The sequence below is a fragment of the Pristis pectinata genome, chromosome 16, assembly GCF_009764475.1.
Source record: "Pristis pectinata isolate sPriPec2 chromosome 16, sPriPec2.1.pri, whole genome shotgun sequence".
Classification (NCBI taxonomy): domain Eukaryota; kingdom Metazoa; phylum Chordata; class Chondrichthyes; order Rhinopristiformes; family Pristidae; genus Pristis; species Pristis pectinata.
The window spans coordinates 38,137,123-38,155,382 of NC_067420.1; the positions used below are offsets into that span (position 1 = coordinate 38,137,123).

At 44.2% G+C, this 18,260-nt stretch overlaps 1 protein-coding gene across 1 annotated transcript in view; it reads left to right on the plus strand.

The window, feature by feature from the left end:
- The first annotated feature begins 4,417 nt into the window (after positions 1-4,417).
- LOC127578796 (src-like-adapter 2) overlaps positions 4,418-18,260 on the plus strand; it is a 28,343-nt gene continuing 14,500 nt past the window's right edge. Inside the window, exons 1-2 of the mRNA XM_052031250.1 lie at positions 4,418-4,877; positions 15,200-15,325. Of these exons, the coding sequence (XP_051887210.1) occupies positions 15,247-15,325 (79 nt within the window). The 5' untranslated portion in view covers positions 4,418-4,877; positions 15,200-15,246. The remainder of the gene's footprint in view (positions 4,878-15,199; positions 15,326-18,260) is intronic.

Here is an 18,260-nt window from a genome sequence, read left to right on the forward strand (position 1 = left end):
CTTTTATCCAAGCTACACACCTTATCTCCATCATTACTGACTCAAAGTTTCGATCAACAGCACCACCAGCAAAGGTTTCCCATGTTCCAACAAGAAGGTGCATCATCATCTCTTTAAGACTGGGCAGCAGAGTGGTGCAGGAGGTAACACTGCTGCCTGCAATTCCAGCGACCTGGGTTCAATCCTGACCTCTGCTGCTGTCTATGTGGAGTTTGCATGTTCTTCCCGAGACTGTTTGGGTTTCCCTGGGTGCTCCAGTCTACTCCCACATACCAAAGACTTGCTGTTTGGTGGGTTAATTGGCCACCATAAAGTGTCCCCAGTGTAGGTAGGTACAGGAGGATCCGGGTGAGGGTTTGAAGGAGATGCAAGAGGAAAAAACTGGGAAGATAATTGGTGCAGACACAGTGGGCTGAAGGATCTGTTCCCATGTTGTAGAGTCATAGAGTCATACAGCACGGAAACAGGCCCTTCAGCCCAACTCATCCATGCCGACCAAGGTGCCCATCTAAGCTAGTCCCATTTCCCTGCGTTTGGCCCGTCTCCCGCTAAACCTGTCCACATGCCTTTCCTATCCAGACTTATCAAAACGCCTTTTAAATGTTGTTATTGTACCTACCTCAACTACCCTCTCCAGCAGCTTGTTCCATGTACACATCACCCTCCGCGTGAAGAAGATACCCCTCAGGTCCCTTTTAAGTCTTTCCCCTCTCACCTTAACCCTATGCCCTCTAGTTTTTCTTTCCCTTTCTCTGGGAAAAAGACTGTCTGCATTCACCCTATCTATGCCCCTCATGATTTTATACACCTCTATAATCTCACCCCTCAGTCTCCTACATTCCAAGGAATAAAGTCCTAACCTGCCCAACTCTCCCTATAGCTCAGGCCCTCAAGTCCTGACAACATTCTAGTAAATCTTCTCTGCACTCTTTCCAGCTTGATGACATATTTCCTATAACAGGGTGACCAAAACTGTACACAATACTCCAAGTGTGGCCTCACCACTGTCTTCACAAATGCTGAGTTGTAGAAATGCTGAGTTTGGAATCATAGAGTCACACAGCATGGAAGGCCCTTCAGCCTATTGGGACTGCACTCACCATTTAAATTAATCCTACACCAATCCTATTTTACTCTCCCCACACTCCCATCAACTCCCCCCAGATTCTACCCCTCACCTACACACCAGTGGTAATTTACAGTGGCCAATTAACTTACCAACCTGCACATTATTGGGATGTGGGAGGAAACTGGAGCATCCAGAGGAAACCCAAGCAGTCGCAGGGAGAACGTGCAAACTCCACGCAGACAGCACCGGAGGATGAACCTGGGCTGCTGGAGCTGTGAGGCAGCTCTTCCAACTGCACCACTGTTCAGCCCCTTCTAAAGGTCATGGGTTTGTTGGGATCTATTGAGGAAGCCTTGATGAGTTGCTACAATACCTCTCATTCAGTGGATCGTACACACAGTATCCATGGCTAGTCAGTGGTGGAGGGGGTGAATGTTTAACCCAGTGAAGGGGCTGCCAATCAGATGGACAGGAATTTACCAAGTTATTGATCTTATCTATGACTAAGTGCTAGTGTCTATCCAACTGAGTGGGATGGTGACGTTAACAGAGGACCTATCCTCACTCCTGTTTGGCCAGCTCCCAGGCACCACCGAAGTGGCGTGGTGGTCATTTAATACACAGACAGTTATTTTTACAGGAGTCACAGAAATAGTGAAGCATCTGTAGCAACCTGCCTGTGTTCTCAGCTAGAATGAGGCCAAAGATTTTAAATTGGCTTTAAAAACTGGGTTACAACACATTACATTTCAGCTACACACATCACTTAGTTATGAGAGGAAGTATTTAAAACTCCAAAACTTTCCCTGTGTTTTTAGCGTTTAAAGTACTGTCTGTCAGCTGGGATACAGTAACCTGGGTGCTGGTATAAGAACATAGAACATTACAGCACAGTACAGGCCCTTCAGCCCACAATGTTGTGCCGACATTTTATCCTGCTCTAAGATCTACCTAACCCTTCCCTCCCACATAGCCCTCCATTTCTTTATCATTCATGTGTCTAAGAGTCTCTTAAATGTCCCTAATGTATCTGGCCCCACAACCTCAGCCAGCAGTGCGTTCCATGCACCCACCACTCTCTGTGTAAAAAACTTATCCCCGACATCCCCCTTATACCTTCCTCCAATCACCTTAAAATTATGCCCCCTTGTGTTAGCCATTTTTGTCCTGGGAAAAAGTCTCTGACTGTCCACTCGATCTATGCCTCTTATCATCTTGTACACCTCTGTCAAGTCACCTCTTATCGTCCTTCTCTCCAAAGAGAAAAGCCCTAGCTCACTCAACCTATCCTCATAAGACATGCTCTCCAATCCAGGCAGCATCCTGGTAAGTCTCCTCTGCGCCCTCTCTAAAGCTTCCACATCCTTCCTATTATGAGGCAACCAGAACTGAACACAATAATTCATTTGTATTCTTGATGTCTGAACCTTCACAGTGTCATAACTTTCCAGCTGACATTTTAAAACAGGCATGAGCTCACACTGAGTTGAAAGTCATGCCAACTCCAGATGTTGAACTTCAAAGTTTAGACCCAATTCTCTTTACATCCAATATCAAATAGGAGTGACTGGTTTAAGCAGAGCGAGAACAAAACAGATTTACCAGTGCCTTTAGTGGAGTGGGAGAATCAGAATCAGATTTATTATCACTGACTTATATGACATGAAATTTGTTGTTTTGCAGTACAGTGCAAAGATGATGAGAGGCATAGATCGAGTGGACAGTCAGAGACTTTATCCCAGGGCGACAATGGCTAACACGAGGGGACATAATTTTAAGGTGATTGAAGGTATTAGGGGGGATGTCAGAGGCAAGTTTTTTACACAGAGAGTGGTGGGTGCATGGAACGCACTGCCTGCAGAGGTTGTGGGGGCAGATACATTAGGGACATTCAAGAGACTCTTAGATAGACACATGAACAATGGAAAAATGGAGGGCTATGTGGGAGGGAAGGGTTAGATAGATATTAGTGCAAGATAAAATGTCAGCACAACATCGTGGGCCAAATGGCCTGTACTGTGCTGTAATGTTCTATGTTCTAAAGACATAAAATTACTATAAATTACAAAAATAAATAAATAGTGCAAAAGAAAAGGAATAGTGAGGTAGTGTTCATGGGTTCATGGACCGTTCAGAAATCTGATGCTGGAGGGGAAGACACAAGAGATTCTGCAGATGCCGGAAATCTGGAGCAATGCACACAAAATGCTGGAGGAAATCACTGGGTCAGGCAGCATCTATGGAGGGAAATGAACAGTTGACGTTTCAGGCCGAGACCCTTCATCAGGACTGGAAAGAAAGAGGGCAGAAGCCAGAATAAAAGGGGTAGGGGGAGGGGGAGAAGCACAAGCTGACAGGTGATAAGTGAATCCAGATGAAGGGGGAAGGTAGGTAGGTGGGGGAGGGGGGAGAGTGATGTGAGAAGCTGGGAGGTGATAGGTGGAATTTGATAGGAAAGGACAGTAGACCTTGGAACAACAGGAAGGGGGTGGGGAACGAGAGGGAGGAAGGTGTGGGTGATAGGCAGGCCATGAGGGCAGGGGAGGGGAAAGAGGCCAAAGGGAAAACCGGGGGGGGGGGGGAGAGAACGAAAGGGGGAAATGTGGGGGGAATGGGGGTAAACAGGGGGGAAATGGGAGGGGATGGGAGGGGAACAGGAGGAGTGGTTACTGGAAGTTAGAGAAATCGATGTTGATGCCCTCAGGTTGGAGACTCCCAAGGCGGAATATGAGGTGTTGTTCCTCTAATCTGAGTTTAGCCTCAACTTGGCAGTAGAGGGGGCCATGGACAGACATGTCAGTGTGGGAATGGGAAGTGGAATTAAAATGGCCGGCCACCGGGAGATCCCAGCTGTTCCGGCGGACGGAGTGAAGGTGCTGGAGGGGAAGAAGCTGTTTCTGGATCGTTGAGTGTGGATTCTCAGGCTCCTGTACCTCCTCCCCAATGGTAGTAACGAGAAGAGGGCATGTCCCAGATGGTGAGGGTCCTTAGCGATGGATGCTGCCTTCCTGAGGCACCGCCTCTTGAAGATGTCCTGGATGGTGGATATCCAGTATCCAGCTATTTCCTGGTCCTGATCATTTACCAGTCACTCCTACTGGACATCTGATGCAAGCAGAATGGGATCTAAACTGTGATGTCCCTGCAGTTCAGCAGCTGAAATTGGCAATAGCATTCAGGCTCTTGCCTGTGTTAAAATAATATCATCTGGGAAGTTATTACACTGTGAGGCTTCAGACAAATTAATACCAGCACGCTGGCAATTGTACCCTAGATGACAGCAAGAGGACAAGGAAAATTTTAAAGTTGTAAATACTCCCTCTCCCAACAAAATAATCAGTTGCGTTCTCCGGTTTGTTTACGCGAAAGAGTTGGGCTTGTGATGTGTTGCGAAAATTCCGTTACACAACTAGAGGAGGGTATTGTGCAAACAACAAGCGTAAACAGGAACCGTTGGTCTGACGGACCCAGGGAAGAACGCCTCAAGAAAATACCAAGCAGCTGCCTAAGGCGTAAAGAGTGGGGTTCGGACTCAGCGCGTCATTACACACCCCGCACGTCTCAGAGGCAACTTCAGCAGCAGCTGCGTATTAACCTGCTCCGTCTCCCACTCAACCCTCAGGCTGTTCGCACTGCCACTCAAAGGCTGGCTTCAGACTTCAGAAGACCTCGGCGCCCAGTCAACATAAACCCTGCCGGGGCTGTATTGGATTAACCAGTTGCCGGATCTTCTAGCTGGTGGCACGATTTGGAAGGGACAAATCTGGTGGAAACTAACTCCTGCTTCAAGCTCCGGAGATACAATGCTGTGAGTGTTTCACATGTTATTTGTGGAGGAGCTGTTAACTTTTTTTCCCAGTATATTTGTGCTTCTCATACACATTTCGGCGGTGTGGAGAACCGTCGTCATTCCAGATAGGTCTTTACTCCCAAAGCAGGATATTGTAATTAGTTATATTTCAAGGTTTTAAGTATTACTAGGGCTGCAGTTGTTTCCTTTGGAGCAGGGAAAGCTGAGGAAAGATTTAAGTGAGCTCTTTAAAATAGTGAGAGGCCTGGAAGAAGCAGTTTCCCTTACTGGAGTGGTTGGTGACCACAAACATGGAGTTAAAGTAATTGGCAGAAGTTGAGTAAAAGTTGGGGGTGATGGGTCTGTGGAACTCGCTGTCAGAGAAGGAGTGGCAGGGAGCAGAAGCCCTCAGAGTGCTTGGACATGTACAGTGTCATCGAGTTACGGAGCCATCCGGGAGGGGAACCGGCCCTTCAGTCCACTGTTCCTATACTATCCATACTCGTGCTATTTCCCAGCAATTGGCCCCTTTTCTTCTATCCAGGATGCCTCAAATGCTCATCGAAATGTGCTATTAGCCACTGAGAAATAGAAACTAGAGGCCAATCCTCCCCACAGATGCTGCTCGACCCGCTGAGTTCCTCCAGCAGCTTGTTTGTTGCTCGAGAAATTGAAAGTGTTTGACAGCATGGCGATGAAAGACCTCCTTCTCTGCTGTAAATCCCTGTGATTTTAGCTGGCACACTTCGTCTTGGTCATAAGCATAAAAACATAAGAAATAGAACCAGGTGTGAACCATTTGTTCCCTCATACCTGCTCTACCATTCAATTTGATCACGGCTAATCTCTTACTCAGTGGCATTTTCCTGGAACGGCCCCATATCTCTTGATTCTCTAAAAATGATTCCCTGCCTTGAATGCACTCAGCAGATGAGCCTCCACCGCCCTCCTTGGGTAGAGAATTCCTAAGATTCTCTACCTCCTTGGTGAAGAAACTTCTCCTCATCTCAGTCCCAAATGGCCGAGCCTTTAAGTTGAAGCTGTGGGCCCCAGTTCCTGACACCCCAGCCAGGGAAGACATCAGCTCTGCATCTTCCCTGTCAAGCCCCTTGCAAATTTTGAACACTTCAAAGGAATAAATGGAGCACACCTCACCTTAAGTTTGCCCGTGGTATGACATTTTGTAAAAAATTTTCCACGTCACTGAGACTCTTGAGAGTACAAGTATAAAAAAAGTGCTGACAGAGGGGAAATGTTTTTTTAATCAATGTCACACTGATCTTGTAACCTAAATAATTTCATTTTTAGCAAAGCGCTGCATTACGTCAAGGTACTGAATTTCATAACATATTTTGCAAAGTCATTATGGTATTTGGAAGTGTCCCTGTCAGTTGAGTAAAAGTTTAAAGCTCTCCCTGCATTTGACACTGTTACTTGAGAGGGGTTTTGCCATTTAAATGTTCTTGATGCTCTTGATAACAACAATTTGCAGTCCTAGAGTATCTTTAACCCAGTGATTGGTAATTGTGACATAACTAGTAGCTTGGAATTAATTCACTTGTACTTTAGAACGCCATTGTTATCTCCAAGTCAAAACTAAGTTTAAAAATTCTTCCTCATCTCTCTTACAATCTGGGGGCTTGGTTGTAAGTAGCACATTTAGGATCTGCTCACAGACTACTGTGAAACTTGGGCAGAGTCTTACATGTATAGAAGCAGGCTTGTGGAAAGCATTGGGTGCCTTATTTTAAAAGCTGTACTTCGATTTAGAATATCAAACATGAAAGCAAAGAATTTTGCAAGTTCATCCTCCGTATATTCCCCCCGCTAATAATTCAGAAACTCTCTGTAATGTTGTTGTTATTCTACATCATGATTAATAAATTTGACAATTAAAAACCTGCAGAAACTTGTAAAGTAGTGTGAAATTGGCTACTGGGAAAACAGAATGACCTTTCAGTGCTCAAAGGGTTGGTTTGTGCACTTAAAAACAGGGCCACATCAGAGAAATCAAGAGAGATGTCTTGGGTGCCATTACCGGGGGCTTTATTCCTTAAATACATCATGACTAAGGTTCATATCCTGAATTAAGTCTGAGGCTCCATTGCTCTTCCAAATGTTCTCCCTCTGAAGTATGCTCGCACCATTCCTTGGAGCTACTTCCTTCTTTGTGAAGCTGAGTAAGAATTTTCTGCTCTATATTTCACTGCTGTACTACTTTCCTTGATTGGCATAAAAGCACCCAAATATATAGACCTGTTGCACAGATACATGTCTTGTGTTCAAGCCCCATATGAGCCTCCTTCCCCTCTGCTCGATCAGATCTTATCTGCATTTTCTTTTCTCCCTAGCATGCTAATGCAGCTTTTCCTTATGTATGTTCCTGTTATTTGCCTCAGCCATCTAGTGATGGCAGTAGAGAGGGTGTACAGAAGGTTCCTAATCCCATCCTTAATTGCCCTTCAGATGGTGGTGGTGAGCTGCCTTCATGAACCTCTGCAACCCTTTGGTGATGGTGCTCCCACAGTGTTGCTTAGTAGGGAGTCCCAGTGACAATGAAGAAATGGCCGTATCTTTTCCAGCCCAGATGCAGGGTCTCGACCCGAAACGTCGACAGTTCCTCCCCTGCCCCACAGATGCTGCTCGGCCTGCTGAGTTCCTCCGGCAGATGTATTTTTTTCCCCTCCATATTCCAGCATCTACAGTCTCTTGTGTCTTGATGTCTGTTCCACAACTTGAAAGGGAATCTCCTCCCACCCCTCAGTTGGTGTTAAACAATTCAACGGGGGAAAACTGGTGTGAAGAGGTTTGTCACCTCCACCCTCGCCCCGCGGTTACATCAGGTGTCTTTCCTTCAGAAATGAATATTTGAACACCTTTTTTTAATATATAAATGCACTAAACCATGACGTACAAACACGATTTCTCAACATTTTCCCTTGTCTGTGCTCTGTACCCACGTTAGTTTGAGATGGGTTGCTACACACATGTGTATTTATGCCCATGGCTACAGGAACAGCTGAGTTTTGCTTTGCTTCTCTTCCTTGCTGATCTGTGGAAGGAGACCAACATTGTGCATGTGTGCTATCTCCAGAGAGGGCACCAAGAGTGTCCCTGAGCTCCCCTTTAGCAGTGCTGTTAACGGCAAGAGTTTTAGACAGACGCTTTGATTGGGGAAGGGGAGGGGGCGCTTGCTAATGAAAGCAATGGGGAGACCCCACCCTTTCCCCCCCACCCCCAGTCGCTTGGCACCAGAACTTTTTAATCTGGCCGCTATTATTGCACCTGTCTGAGCTGAAGTGCTGTGCAGCTTCTTGTGGTTGGAAACTTGGTCTGGTTGTACAATAAGCTGTGGTTTAGATACATCCTCCTGAGCATGTGCTGAGCTTGCTCAAGAAATCTGAGAAAAGGAACAGAGAAAGAGAAAATATCTTCACAGGTTAAAATATTGTTTTCACCATTGAATAAGGAACAGCATAAATTTAATAAACAGTAATAATGATATTGCAATGCCAGCTTGAAAATATCTCCCTGAATGCTAGGTTTCCTTTGAGTCCCTGGCATTTTTTGTATACATAAATTAGTGGTGCAGGTACAGGTCTAGTGTTTAAGCCCCACATGAGCCTCCTCATGTCCAGCATCCCCAGACCCTCTCTTCATATTCCTTTCTGTCCCGTGTGCTAATGCAACTTCTCTTTAAGCACATCTGTGCTATTTGCCTCAGCTATTGAGTGGTTGCACAAGTAAGGGTGCAGGGTAGGTTTATAAGGATGTTGCCAGAGATAGAAAATTATAATTGAGAGGAGACTGCCAAGGCTGGGCTACTTTTTTCCCACCCAGAGAAGACAGAGTAGAGATTCTGTGACTCTATTTGATGGAAGTCATCAATGTTATGAGAAGTCTAGGCTGGGTAACTAGAAGGACTTGTTTCCTACAGCAGCAAGGTCAGTAAACAGGGAGCATAGATTTAAGATCAAGCAGGTTTAAAAGGGATTGAGGGAATTTTTTTTAACTCAACAAGTGGCAGGGGTCTGAAGTTCCCTAATTGAACATGTGGTGGAGGCAAATCCACTCACCACGAGGCAAAGGAAATAAGTGAGGGATTGGGATGGATGGGAATGCTCCATGAGAGATGGCATAGACTCGATGGGCCAAAAAGCTGCTTCCTATGTTGTAAGGAAATAAGAATTGTATATGTATACTTTCCATTTCTGATTGGTACAAAAACCATGGGCAAAGTGGTTTCCTTTAATACCTTAACTATCTATGGTTCTATTGTTCTATTCTTCCCGATCTGATGAGCCCCCCATTCCCATCTCCTTCTACAGAAAGAGCTTTCACCAGGAATACCCGAGGGGTCTTCACAGGGAGGATGTGGAGAGGACGTGTCCTCTTGTGGGAGAATCTAGAACTAGGCGTCACTGCTTAAAAATGATGGGTTGTCCATTTAACACAGAGATGAGAATTTTTTTTCTCTCTGAGAGGGTTGAGAGTCTTTTAAACTCTCTTCCTCAAAGGGTAGTGAAAGCAGAATCTTCAAACATTTTCGAGACAGAGCTGGATCGATTCTTGATAAGTAAGGGGGTGTCAGGTTACCACGTTACACAGGAACTCAGAGCTGAGGTCACATTCACATCAGCCATGATCTTATTTGATGGCGGATCAGGTTTGAGGGTCTGAGAGGCGTATTCCTGTCCCTAATTTGTATATTCATATGTATTAGCGATAGCCTTATATTTATGCTCGCTAATTTTATCCTCTTTGTCTTAGTTAATCAAATATTCACAGGGCAGCATTGAATGATAGTTCAACTAAGAAATGAGATCCAATGGCTTGATTGTCAGTTACAGTCTCCGGTCTCCTCCAGAGCTTGGAAATATCCTTAATTTCTGTCCTCAACTGGGCAAACTTATCTCAACTTAAGCCACGTTGATCACTACAATTGACCTCACTATCGGGTGGCTGTAGAAACACAGGGAGAAAACAGGAATCTGGGGCAGGAGAGAACTTAGTCCCTTAAGTCTGTCCATTGAGATCGTACTTTCATTTATCAATCTCAGAATTAAAAATTCACGGTTGTCTTTACTGGATCCTTTCTCTCTCCTCACTTTGCAACTTAGTAGTTGTCAATAACACATCCTATCAGTCTTTGTATGTACGTCAGTCTAACATTTGTCCATCTGTGGATGTGTGATTTCTTTTGGGCATTTAGAACAAGTGTGCACATGTGTGTGCATGCCTTCAGTAAGACTTTCATTTGGTATTTTCAGAACTCAACCCCAAACTTCTAGACTGAATGAAAATAGAAAAAAACAGAAGGTGCTGGAAATATTTCTACCTCTCTCTGCGAGTAGAAGTGTTTTCTAACTTCGCTCTTGGGGTCTGGTACAGTTTTTTAGACTCAACCTCCTACTTATAAACTCCCCAACCAGGAGAAATGTTTATTCAATTAGTTTCCCTTAACATTTCAAAAACTTCAATCAAGTCATCGCTCAACCTTCTATATTTCAGAGTATACAAAGGAATTCTTCATTCCGTAACTCCTCAAGTCCTGGTGATATTCTGGTAAATCTACACTGTACTAACTATAATGTATCCTTCCCAAGGTGTGGTGGGAGGTGAAAGGAAGCAGTCGGGAATCCTGTCCCTGTGATTCCTGTTGGGAAGAATTGATGGGCATCCTCTGTAACAATTGTCAATAATTCTAAGTGCAAAATATTTGGGTTTCAATTCAGACCTGGACTTGCAGAGACACCTTCAAAGTCTGAATAGACTCCCAATGCCTCCTGAGCTAGAGGCATTTGAGGCACTGCAATATCAATATGACTCTGGAGCAAGCATCGATGCCTTCCAGAGAGGAGGGGATTACCATTGGGGTGGGAGAGTATGGATCTCTGGGTCTATCACAATGCGGAGAGGTCCCAATGAGCCAGTATTTAAGGCTTTCCAATAATAGCTTTATATTTGTAAGCAGAACTCATTACATCTACATGTGTAAACTTAAAGGTGACATACTATATGTACAATTTTGCTTTCTTTTTGAATTAAAAATGACAAATTAAGTAGTTATTTTCAACCAGTCTATCCTCCATGGCCTACGTGCGTATTCAAGGCATTACGGCTGATATTTGACCCAGGAAAGTCCCTCATAGATCCTTCATCCCTTTGTAACTCAGTAATTGTGAATACACACATACATATCAGCCTTTGTATGTATGTCAGCCCATAGGTGTCTAACATTTGTCCGACTGTGTATGTGTGATTTCCTTTGGGCTCTCAGAACAATAAGCAAGTGTGCATGTCTTCAGCAAGATCTTCAATCTCCTGCTCTGTGTTCATTTCAGTATTTTTTGTGCATCAGTCTGTGAGACGGTGTATATCATTCCCTATGTTTTATCTGTGTCTGTGCAAATTTGCTTTTATTTATCTAGCATTTTCATGTATTCCAAACCATGCAATAGCCCTCCAACATCTGCCATTGTTGTGGTCAAATACAGAGTGTACCTAGATGGGCCCACACCACAACTATGGGGAGGGGGATCTCCGAGACCTCAGTGGGACTGATCAGCTGCAAAGGTTTTTGGTCCGTTATACATCAGACTTCACTTTGTGCTTTACACCCTACTGTCGATGGTTTACCAGCTGCCAGGAGTCAGACTGCCTTGTCTGTATACAGCGCCATATGTTGACGGTGTATATGGACAAGACAACATATGTCCATATGTTGTCCAAGTACACTGCCATCAGTCAATCTCTGTGACTGGACTCTCCAGTGTCTCTAGAATGCTGCACGTGGTGTTTTGTGGGGTTCAGGTCATTCCAGAATACAGAGCCTTGCACTGAGTACTGGGGGAAAATAAGAGACTTTCATGCCACACATTACAAACAGGAAATGTTGGACACACACAGCAGGTCAGGCAGCAACTGTGGAAAGAGAAATAAAGTTAATGTTTCAGCTCGGAGAGCCTTCATCAGAACTGTTCTGACAAAAGACGCTCCAATCTAAAACTTTAACTCTGTTTCTCTTTCCACAGATGCTGCCTGACCTCTGTGTGTTTCCAGCCTTTTCTGCTTTTATTTTAAATTTCCAGCACCTGCATTTGTTTTTTTTTGTTTTCAGTCATGCCACACAATGCCTGTGAAATATTCTTTGAAGCATAATAGGATTGTAAGGAATGTGACAGCCAAGTTGTGTACAATATGTTCCCACAAACAACAATATGACAATCACCAGGTATAGTAATGTTTGTTGAGGAATAGACTTATGGCCCAAATGCCGAAGATAATTCTTTGCTCTTCTTCAAAACATTGCCATGTGATTTCTCTCTCTCTCACTCTGTCCCTCTCGTTCGTTCTCTCTCTCTCTCGCCCTCTCTCTCTCTCGCCCTCTCTCTCTCTCGCCCTCTCTCTCGCTCTCGCAGCCCAACTGAGATCTGACCGGACTTTAGTGTCAGGCCTGAAATTGGGCATTTCTAACGGTGTGGCACTTCTAAAAGTATAGCACCACTTCAGACCTGGATCAGGCAGTTGCAGTAAGGCTGCACTTCACTGGGTAAAACTTCCAACATAATTTAAGGTGAGACAATTGAAACCACAAAATAGCTGGAATTACAGAAAACAGCACACAAGGAACCAAACAATTCTATTTGACTTTTATTCCCATTTGCAATGTGAATTCAGACTTTTTTTTAATGAATTGGGTGTAATTAAAAAGAAAAATACAAATTTCCAAACCTTGTATGTGGCAGAATGAACTGGGGGGGATAAAAGAGAAACTTGCTTCAGTATAGTCTGGCCCATGATGTCCCCGAATGCTTTAGTGGCAATAAAGTGCTTTGAATGCACTATTGCAGTCATATGGTCCGTGGAGCTCCCACAACAGCAGTGTGAATAGAACTAGGCAGTCTGTTTCAGAAGTGTGACAAGAGTAACCGCTATTAACCAGGACCCCAGGGACAACTTCCCCAGTTTTCTTTGAAATTGTGCCACAGGATCTTCTGTGTCAACCGAGAGAGCAGATAGTGTCTGAGTTCAGCATCTCACCTGAAAGACAGTGTAGCAGTGGCCTAGATCTTTGTGCTCAAGAACATTGAAATGGGGCTTGAACCCAGAGAGGGGAGAACTACTCACGGAAGCACCAGCCACCCAAGTGTTTGGGCTAGCACCACTTGAGCCACTCGGCCTGTCTTCCAAGGTTGTCTGGTTGGTGCCATCGTGCCAGATATCCAAGATACGGGAAGATCACATCGGTGTAGGTGCACCCATTGGCAGATCTCATCATTGGAGGACACCTCATTTTATCACCTAAGTAGAAAAACATTAAAAAACTACAAATGCCTCAAATTGGAAAGAAAATGCTTGAAATGCTCAGCAGGTCAGGCAGCATTTGTGGAGAGAAGTTCCTAGTTCGGATGCAAAGTCATTGACCTGAAATATTAGCTCTGTCTCTCGACCATTGTATTAAACCATCCAGTTTCTTAGAAGGAAGTCCATCAAAGATCAGAAGTAGACAATTAGGAAAACTATTCTACTCTCACTTGTTCTTACACAACATGGCTGCAGTATTTTAAGATATTCCATGCTTAGCAAAGGAATATCTTGAAATACTGCAGCCATATTGTATAAGAATGTGAATGAATTTCTAAGAAAGTAGCATCTAAGACAATTCAGATTTGCTTAGTTCTGTGTCCCTTGCTTGAACAGGGAATATATTGATGGACCCCAAAAAAATTTCCTCTTGTTTATCTCCTCATTAAATATGTAAAGGTGATAGTCTGGCTGTTTTCTATACTGATAGCACAAGGTATATTCTTAATCACAAAGTGGTACCAAGCCATGTAAGGAGATATTAGAAAACTCTCTCCCAAAAATTCTCTGCCTCTCTACCTCTCTCTAAAGTGCTCTTAAAGTCTATTTTTTTGACCAAGCTTTCAATCATCTTCTTATGTGGCCTGGGATGAACTTCTTTTTAATTGTGCTCCTGTGAAGTGCCTTGGGACGTTCTGCCATGTTAAAGGAGCATTATAAATGCATGTTTTTGTTGTTACTGAGTGTCCTCTATAGCAAAAGAGCTAGACTTTATACATACTCGTGTATCTATTGGTGACTTGATAGAGGTGTACAAGATGATAAGAGGCATAGATCGAGCGGACAGTCAGAGACTTTTTCCCAGGGCAAAAATGGCTAACATGAGGGGGCATAATTTTAAGGTGATTGGAGGAAGGTATGGGGGGATGTCAGGTAGGTTTTTCACACAGAGTGGTGAGTGCGTGGAAGGCACTGCCAGCAGAGGTTGTGGGGGCAGATACATTTATGAGACTCGTAGATAGCCACATGAATGATAGAGAAATGGAGGGCTATGTGGGAGGGAAGGGTTAGATAGATATTAGAGCAGGATAAAATGTCGGCACAACGTCCTGGGCTAAAGGGTCTGTACTGTCCTGTAATATTTGATGTTCTATGTACAGTGATAGATTAAAGGAGAGGCAACAGAATTCAAAGCCTTTCAGCATTGACCAGATGATTAAAGATATTCTCAGTGAATTCACAAAAAGTAGCAAAAATTTCTTGCGTCCAATTATCTATTTGGACTTCTGCAGTGATAGAATTATTCTCTGAATCCTGTGCAGTTGTAACCGGAATTGTCTTTTCCTCATGCTGATTTGACAGAAAATAAATTAAAAGTGGACTGTGAAATCCATCACGTTCAGGAGGTCACAAGATATGGGCGATTTAAAAACCACTTGCTCCATTGTAGTTAATCCATCTAACTCCACGCATTGTGGCCACCAATTGTTTTTTCAAACACTTTCAGCGTCTTTGCCTCAACACCTCTATCTGCAGTCTCTTCAGTATGTTGCATTGCATCAAGAAGTAATTTCTTTTTGTAGTGCCTTATGTGACCCCTCCCAAAGCACTTTATATCCAATGAAGTACTTTTGAAGTGTATTTACTATAATGCAGCAACCAAATACTGCACAGTAGGATTCCACCAATACAAGGGTCATAGAGTCTTGCAGCACAGAAATGAGCCCTTCAGTTCACCATGTCCGTACAACCATCATACCTACGTAGTCCCGTTTACCTACGGTAGTCCCATTTACCCGCTTTTGGTCTGTAGCCTTCTATGACTTGATGATTCAAGTGCTTGTCTAGATTCTTCTTGTGATGATCTATATTATTTTAGGGATGATAGTGAAGGAATAAGTATTGGAAGCCATCAAAAACTTTCTGATATCATTAGATACCAATCAGAGAACTGACCCATCGACACCAACTGTCTGGAACTACACTTGCTTCATCTAGTGAGACCTTTCTCACTGGTCTTTCTTACTTTACAGCCCCTTCAATTTAATACTCTGAAAAGCAGCTCAGTTGCCTGGAAGTCATGGGCAGCAGACCGAGCAAATCAAGGCACTTCACCAATACAGTGATTCCATCAAACCTGGACAACCAACTCTCAACAGGTAAGACCAAAATAAAAGCAGAAAAGGCACAGCAGTTCAGGCAGTGTCTGTGGAAAGAGAAACTGTTAACAGTTCAGGTCTGAGACCCTTCATCAGAACTGGGAAAGAAAGAAAACCGGTTAGTTTTCAGTGGTTGAGGAAGTGGGTAGAATAAAGGGAATATCTCTGATGGGATGAGACCAAATGACTTAATGTAGCAGTTAGAGAAGTGGTTGGAAGCACATTGCTCTTATTTGTGTGTGTGTGTGTGTGTGTGTGTGTGTGAGAGAGAGAGAGATATGTTGTTAATGGTGAGGTTGTGGGATATGCTCAGCTGGCCAGATTATACAAGTTGAAAAAGGCAGAAATGGCCAGTTCTGATACATAGAGGAAAAAAAAAGACCAAATTGCCTGAAGAATTTGATATTATTTAAAGGAGCATTTGATATTAAGTCTTCAACGTGCTCAGGCAGAAGATAAGGTTTTATTCTTCAAGCTCGTATTGGGCCTTTTGGGTCGCAGATGGAGAGGTCAGAGTGGGAATGAAATGGGGAGTTAAAGTGACAGATAACCCGAAACTCTGGACAGTCAACATTTCGGGTCAAGACCCTTCACCTGGACCAGTTCAGATGAAGAGTCGCAACCTGAAACATCGACTGTCCGTTCCCCTCCACCGATGCTGCCTAACCCACAGAGTTCCTCCAGCTCCTTATTTGTTGCTCCAATTCCAGCATCTGCAGTCTCTGATGTCAACATGGAAGCTCTGGGTTACTCCTGTGGACTGGGCACTAGCGCTCCACACAGCGATCACCCAATCTGCGTCTGGTTTCTTCAATGTAGAGGAGACCACACTGTGAACTCTGAATGCAGTTGACGGGGTGGAGTGAGGAGTGTGGCAGGGAGGGGAAGGGAATAGATACCAAGCAGGCCGGGAGCTCAGGCCTCGCTAGTGTGACGTACATTTACACAAAATGCAGAGACAGATCACTTACAGCAACTGTGAATGACAGCAAAATTAATGACCTGGCTTGGAACGGTGATGTCCTTCGCTACATACAACGGCAAGAATTACCCGAGGTTGTTCCAAAGATGAGTGTTAGACCAGAGAAGCTGACCTTGTTCTCCGTGGGAGCAAAAAAAAAGTTTGAGATGAGATGTGATGGAGGTGTGCACCAATATCATTAGATTTGATGGGGTAAAAGAGAGAAGCTGTTCCCTTTGGCAGATAGTCTAAGGGCTAGCACAGAGTTAAACTTCTGGCAAAAGATACAAGGAGTATCTGAGGAAGGAACATTTTCACTCAGAGTAGTTATTACTGAGCACAAGTGCTCCACAAACCAATCACCCAGTCTGCGTTTGGTTTCTTCAATGTGGAGGGTGAGGTGAGGAGTGCAGCGGGCAAGGGAGGGGGATAGATACCAGGCAGAGCAATTGCTCAGGCATTGCCTCATCAGTGTTACATAGAGTTCACCGCCTATAGGTGTAGTGGAAGCATAATTGTCAGGGCTTCCAGAAAGAAACTGGGCGGACTCTTGAGGGAGAATGATTTCCAGGGCACAGGGAAAAGACCAGGTGGGTAGAACCGACGGTATTGTCCTACTGGGAAGCTCACTTAAACACAGTGGGGCAAGTGGCCTCTTTCTGTGCTATGGCTGTTCTTTGAGTCAATAATTCCATTTACCGCAGTCAGATTTTCCAGTAACGACTTACACACTTTACACTACTGAAATGAGGCATTTCACGAAACGATTTTGCTGGGTAACCCACTCTCTGCCCGACGTGAGGCCTGAGCCAGAAAGGGTAAATATCCCCAACAGCAGATATTAAGGAACGAGTGCGGAAAAAAAACAGACGCTGTTGTTTCTGCCTGCATGGGTGACTTTTGACATTTTCCATGGCATTCCATTAAAAGTTAAATATCAATCAGCAGCATTGTCTAATAAACAGGTGGAGATGAGCTCACTCAGCCTCAGCAGTTTCCTTTCTTATTGCAGAATACTTATTTTAAGATTTCGATGTTGAACACAGCAGTGAAACGCTTGTTTAAAAAAACCTTGCCAATGTTGTGAAACAATAAGTACATGGGTTCCTTGACTGTATAGGTAGAGACATGCATTGCAAAAGAATTTGGCTCAGTGTCATAGAGTAATGCAGCACGGAAACAGGCCCTTTGGCCCAACTGGTCTATGCCGACCAAGATGCCCACCTAAGCTAGTCCCATTTGCATGCGTTTGGCCCATATCCCTCTAAACCTTTCCTATCCATGTACCTTTCCAAGTGCCCTTTAAATGTTGTTCTTGTACATGCCTCAACCACCGCCTCTGGCAGTTCATTCCATATACGCACCACCCTTTATGTGAAGAAGTTGCCTCTCAGGTCCTATGTAAATCTTTGCCCTCTCACCTTAAATCTTTTCCCTCTCTACTTAAACTTGTGCCCTCTAGTTTTTGATTCCAACCCTGCGATAAAGACTGTGTGCATTCACCCTATTTATGCCCCTCATGATTTTATACACATCTATAAGGTCATCCCTCAGTCTCCTATGCTCTAAGGAATAGTCCTAGCCTGTCCAACCTCTCCCTGTAACTCAGTCCCTCGAGTCCTGGCAATATTCTCATAAATTTCCTCTGCACTCTTTCCAGCTTAATGACTACAGGATAACCAAAACTGTGCGCGACGCTCCTAATGTCTTGTACAACTGCAACACAATGTCCCAACTCCTATAATCAATGCCCTGACTGATGAAGGCCAGCGTGCCAAACTCCTCCTTCGCCAACCTGTCTACCTGGGCCACCACTTTCAGGGAACTAGGTACAGTACTCCTAGGTCCCTCCGTTGTGTGTAGCACTTTTACCTAGGACAGAAGCCTAAGGTTGGAACAAAAGCTGGCAAAGGAACTCAGCGGGTCAGTAAAGTGGAGACACAATTGAAGCTCTCGTCCAGAAACTTCATCATA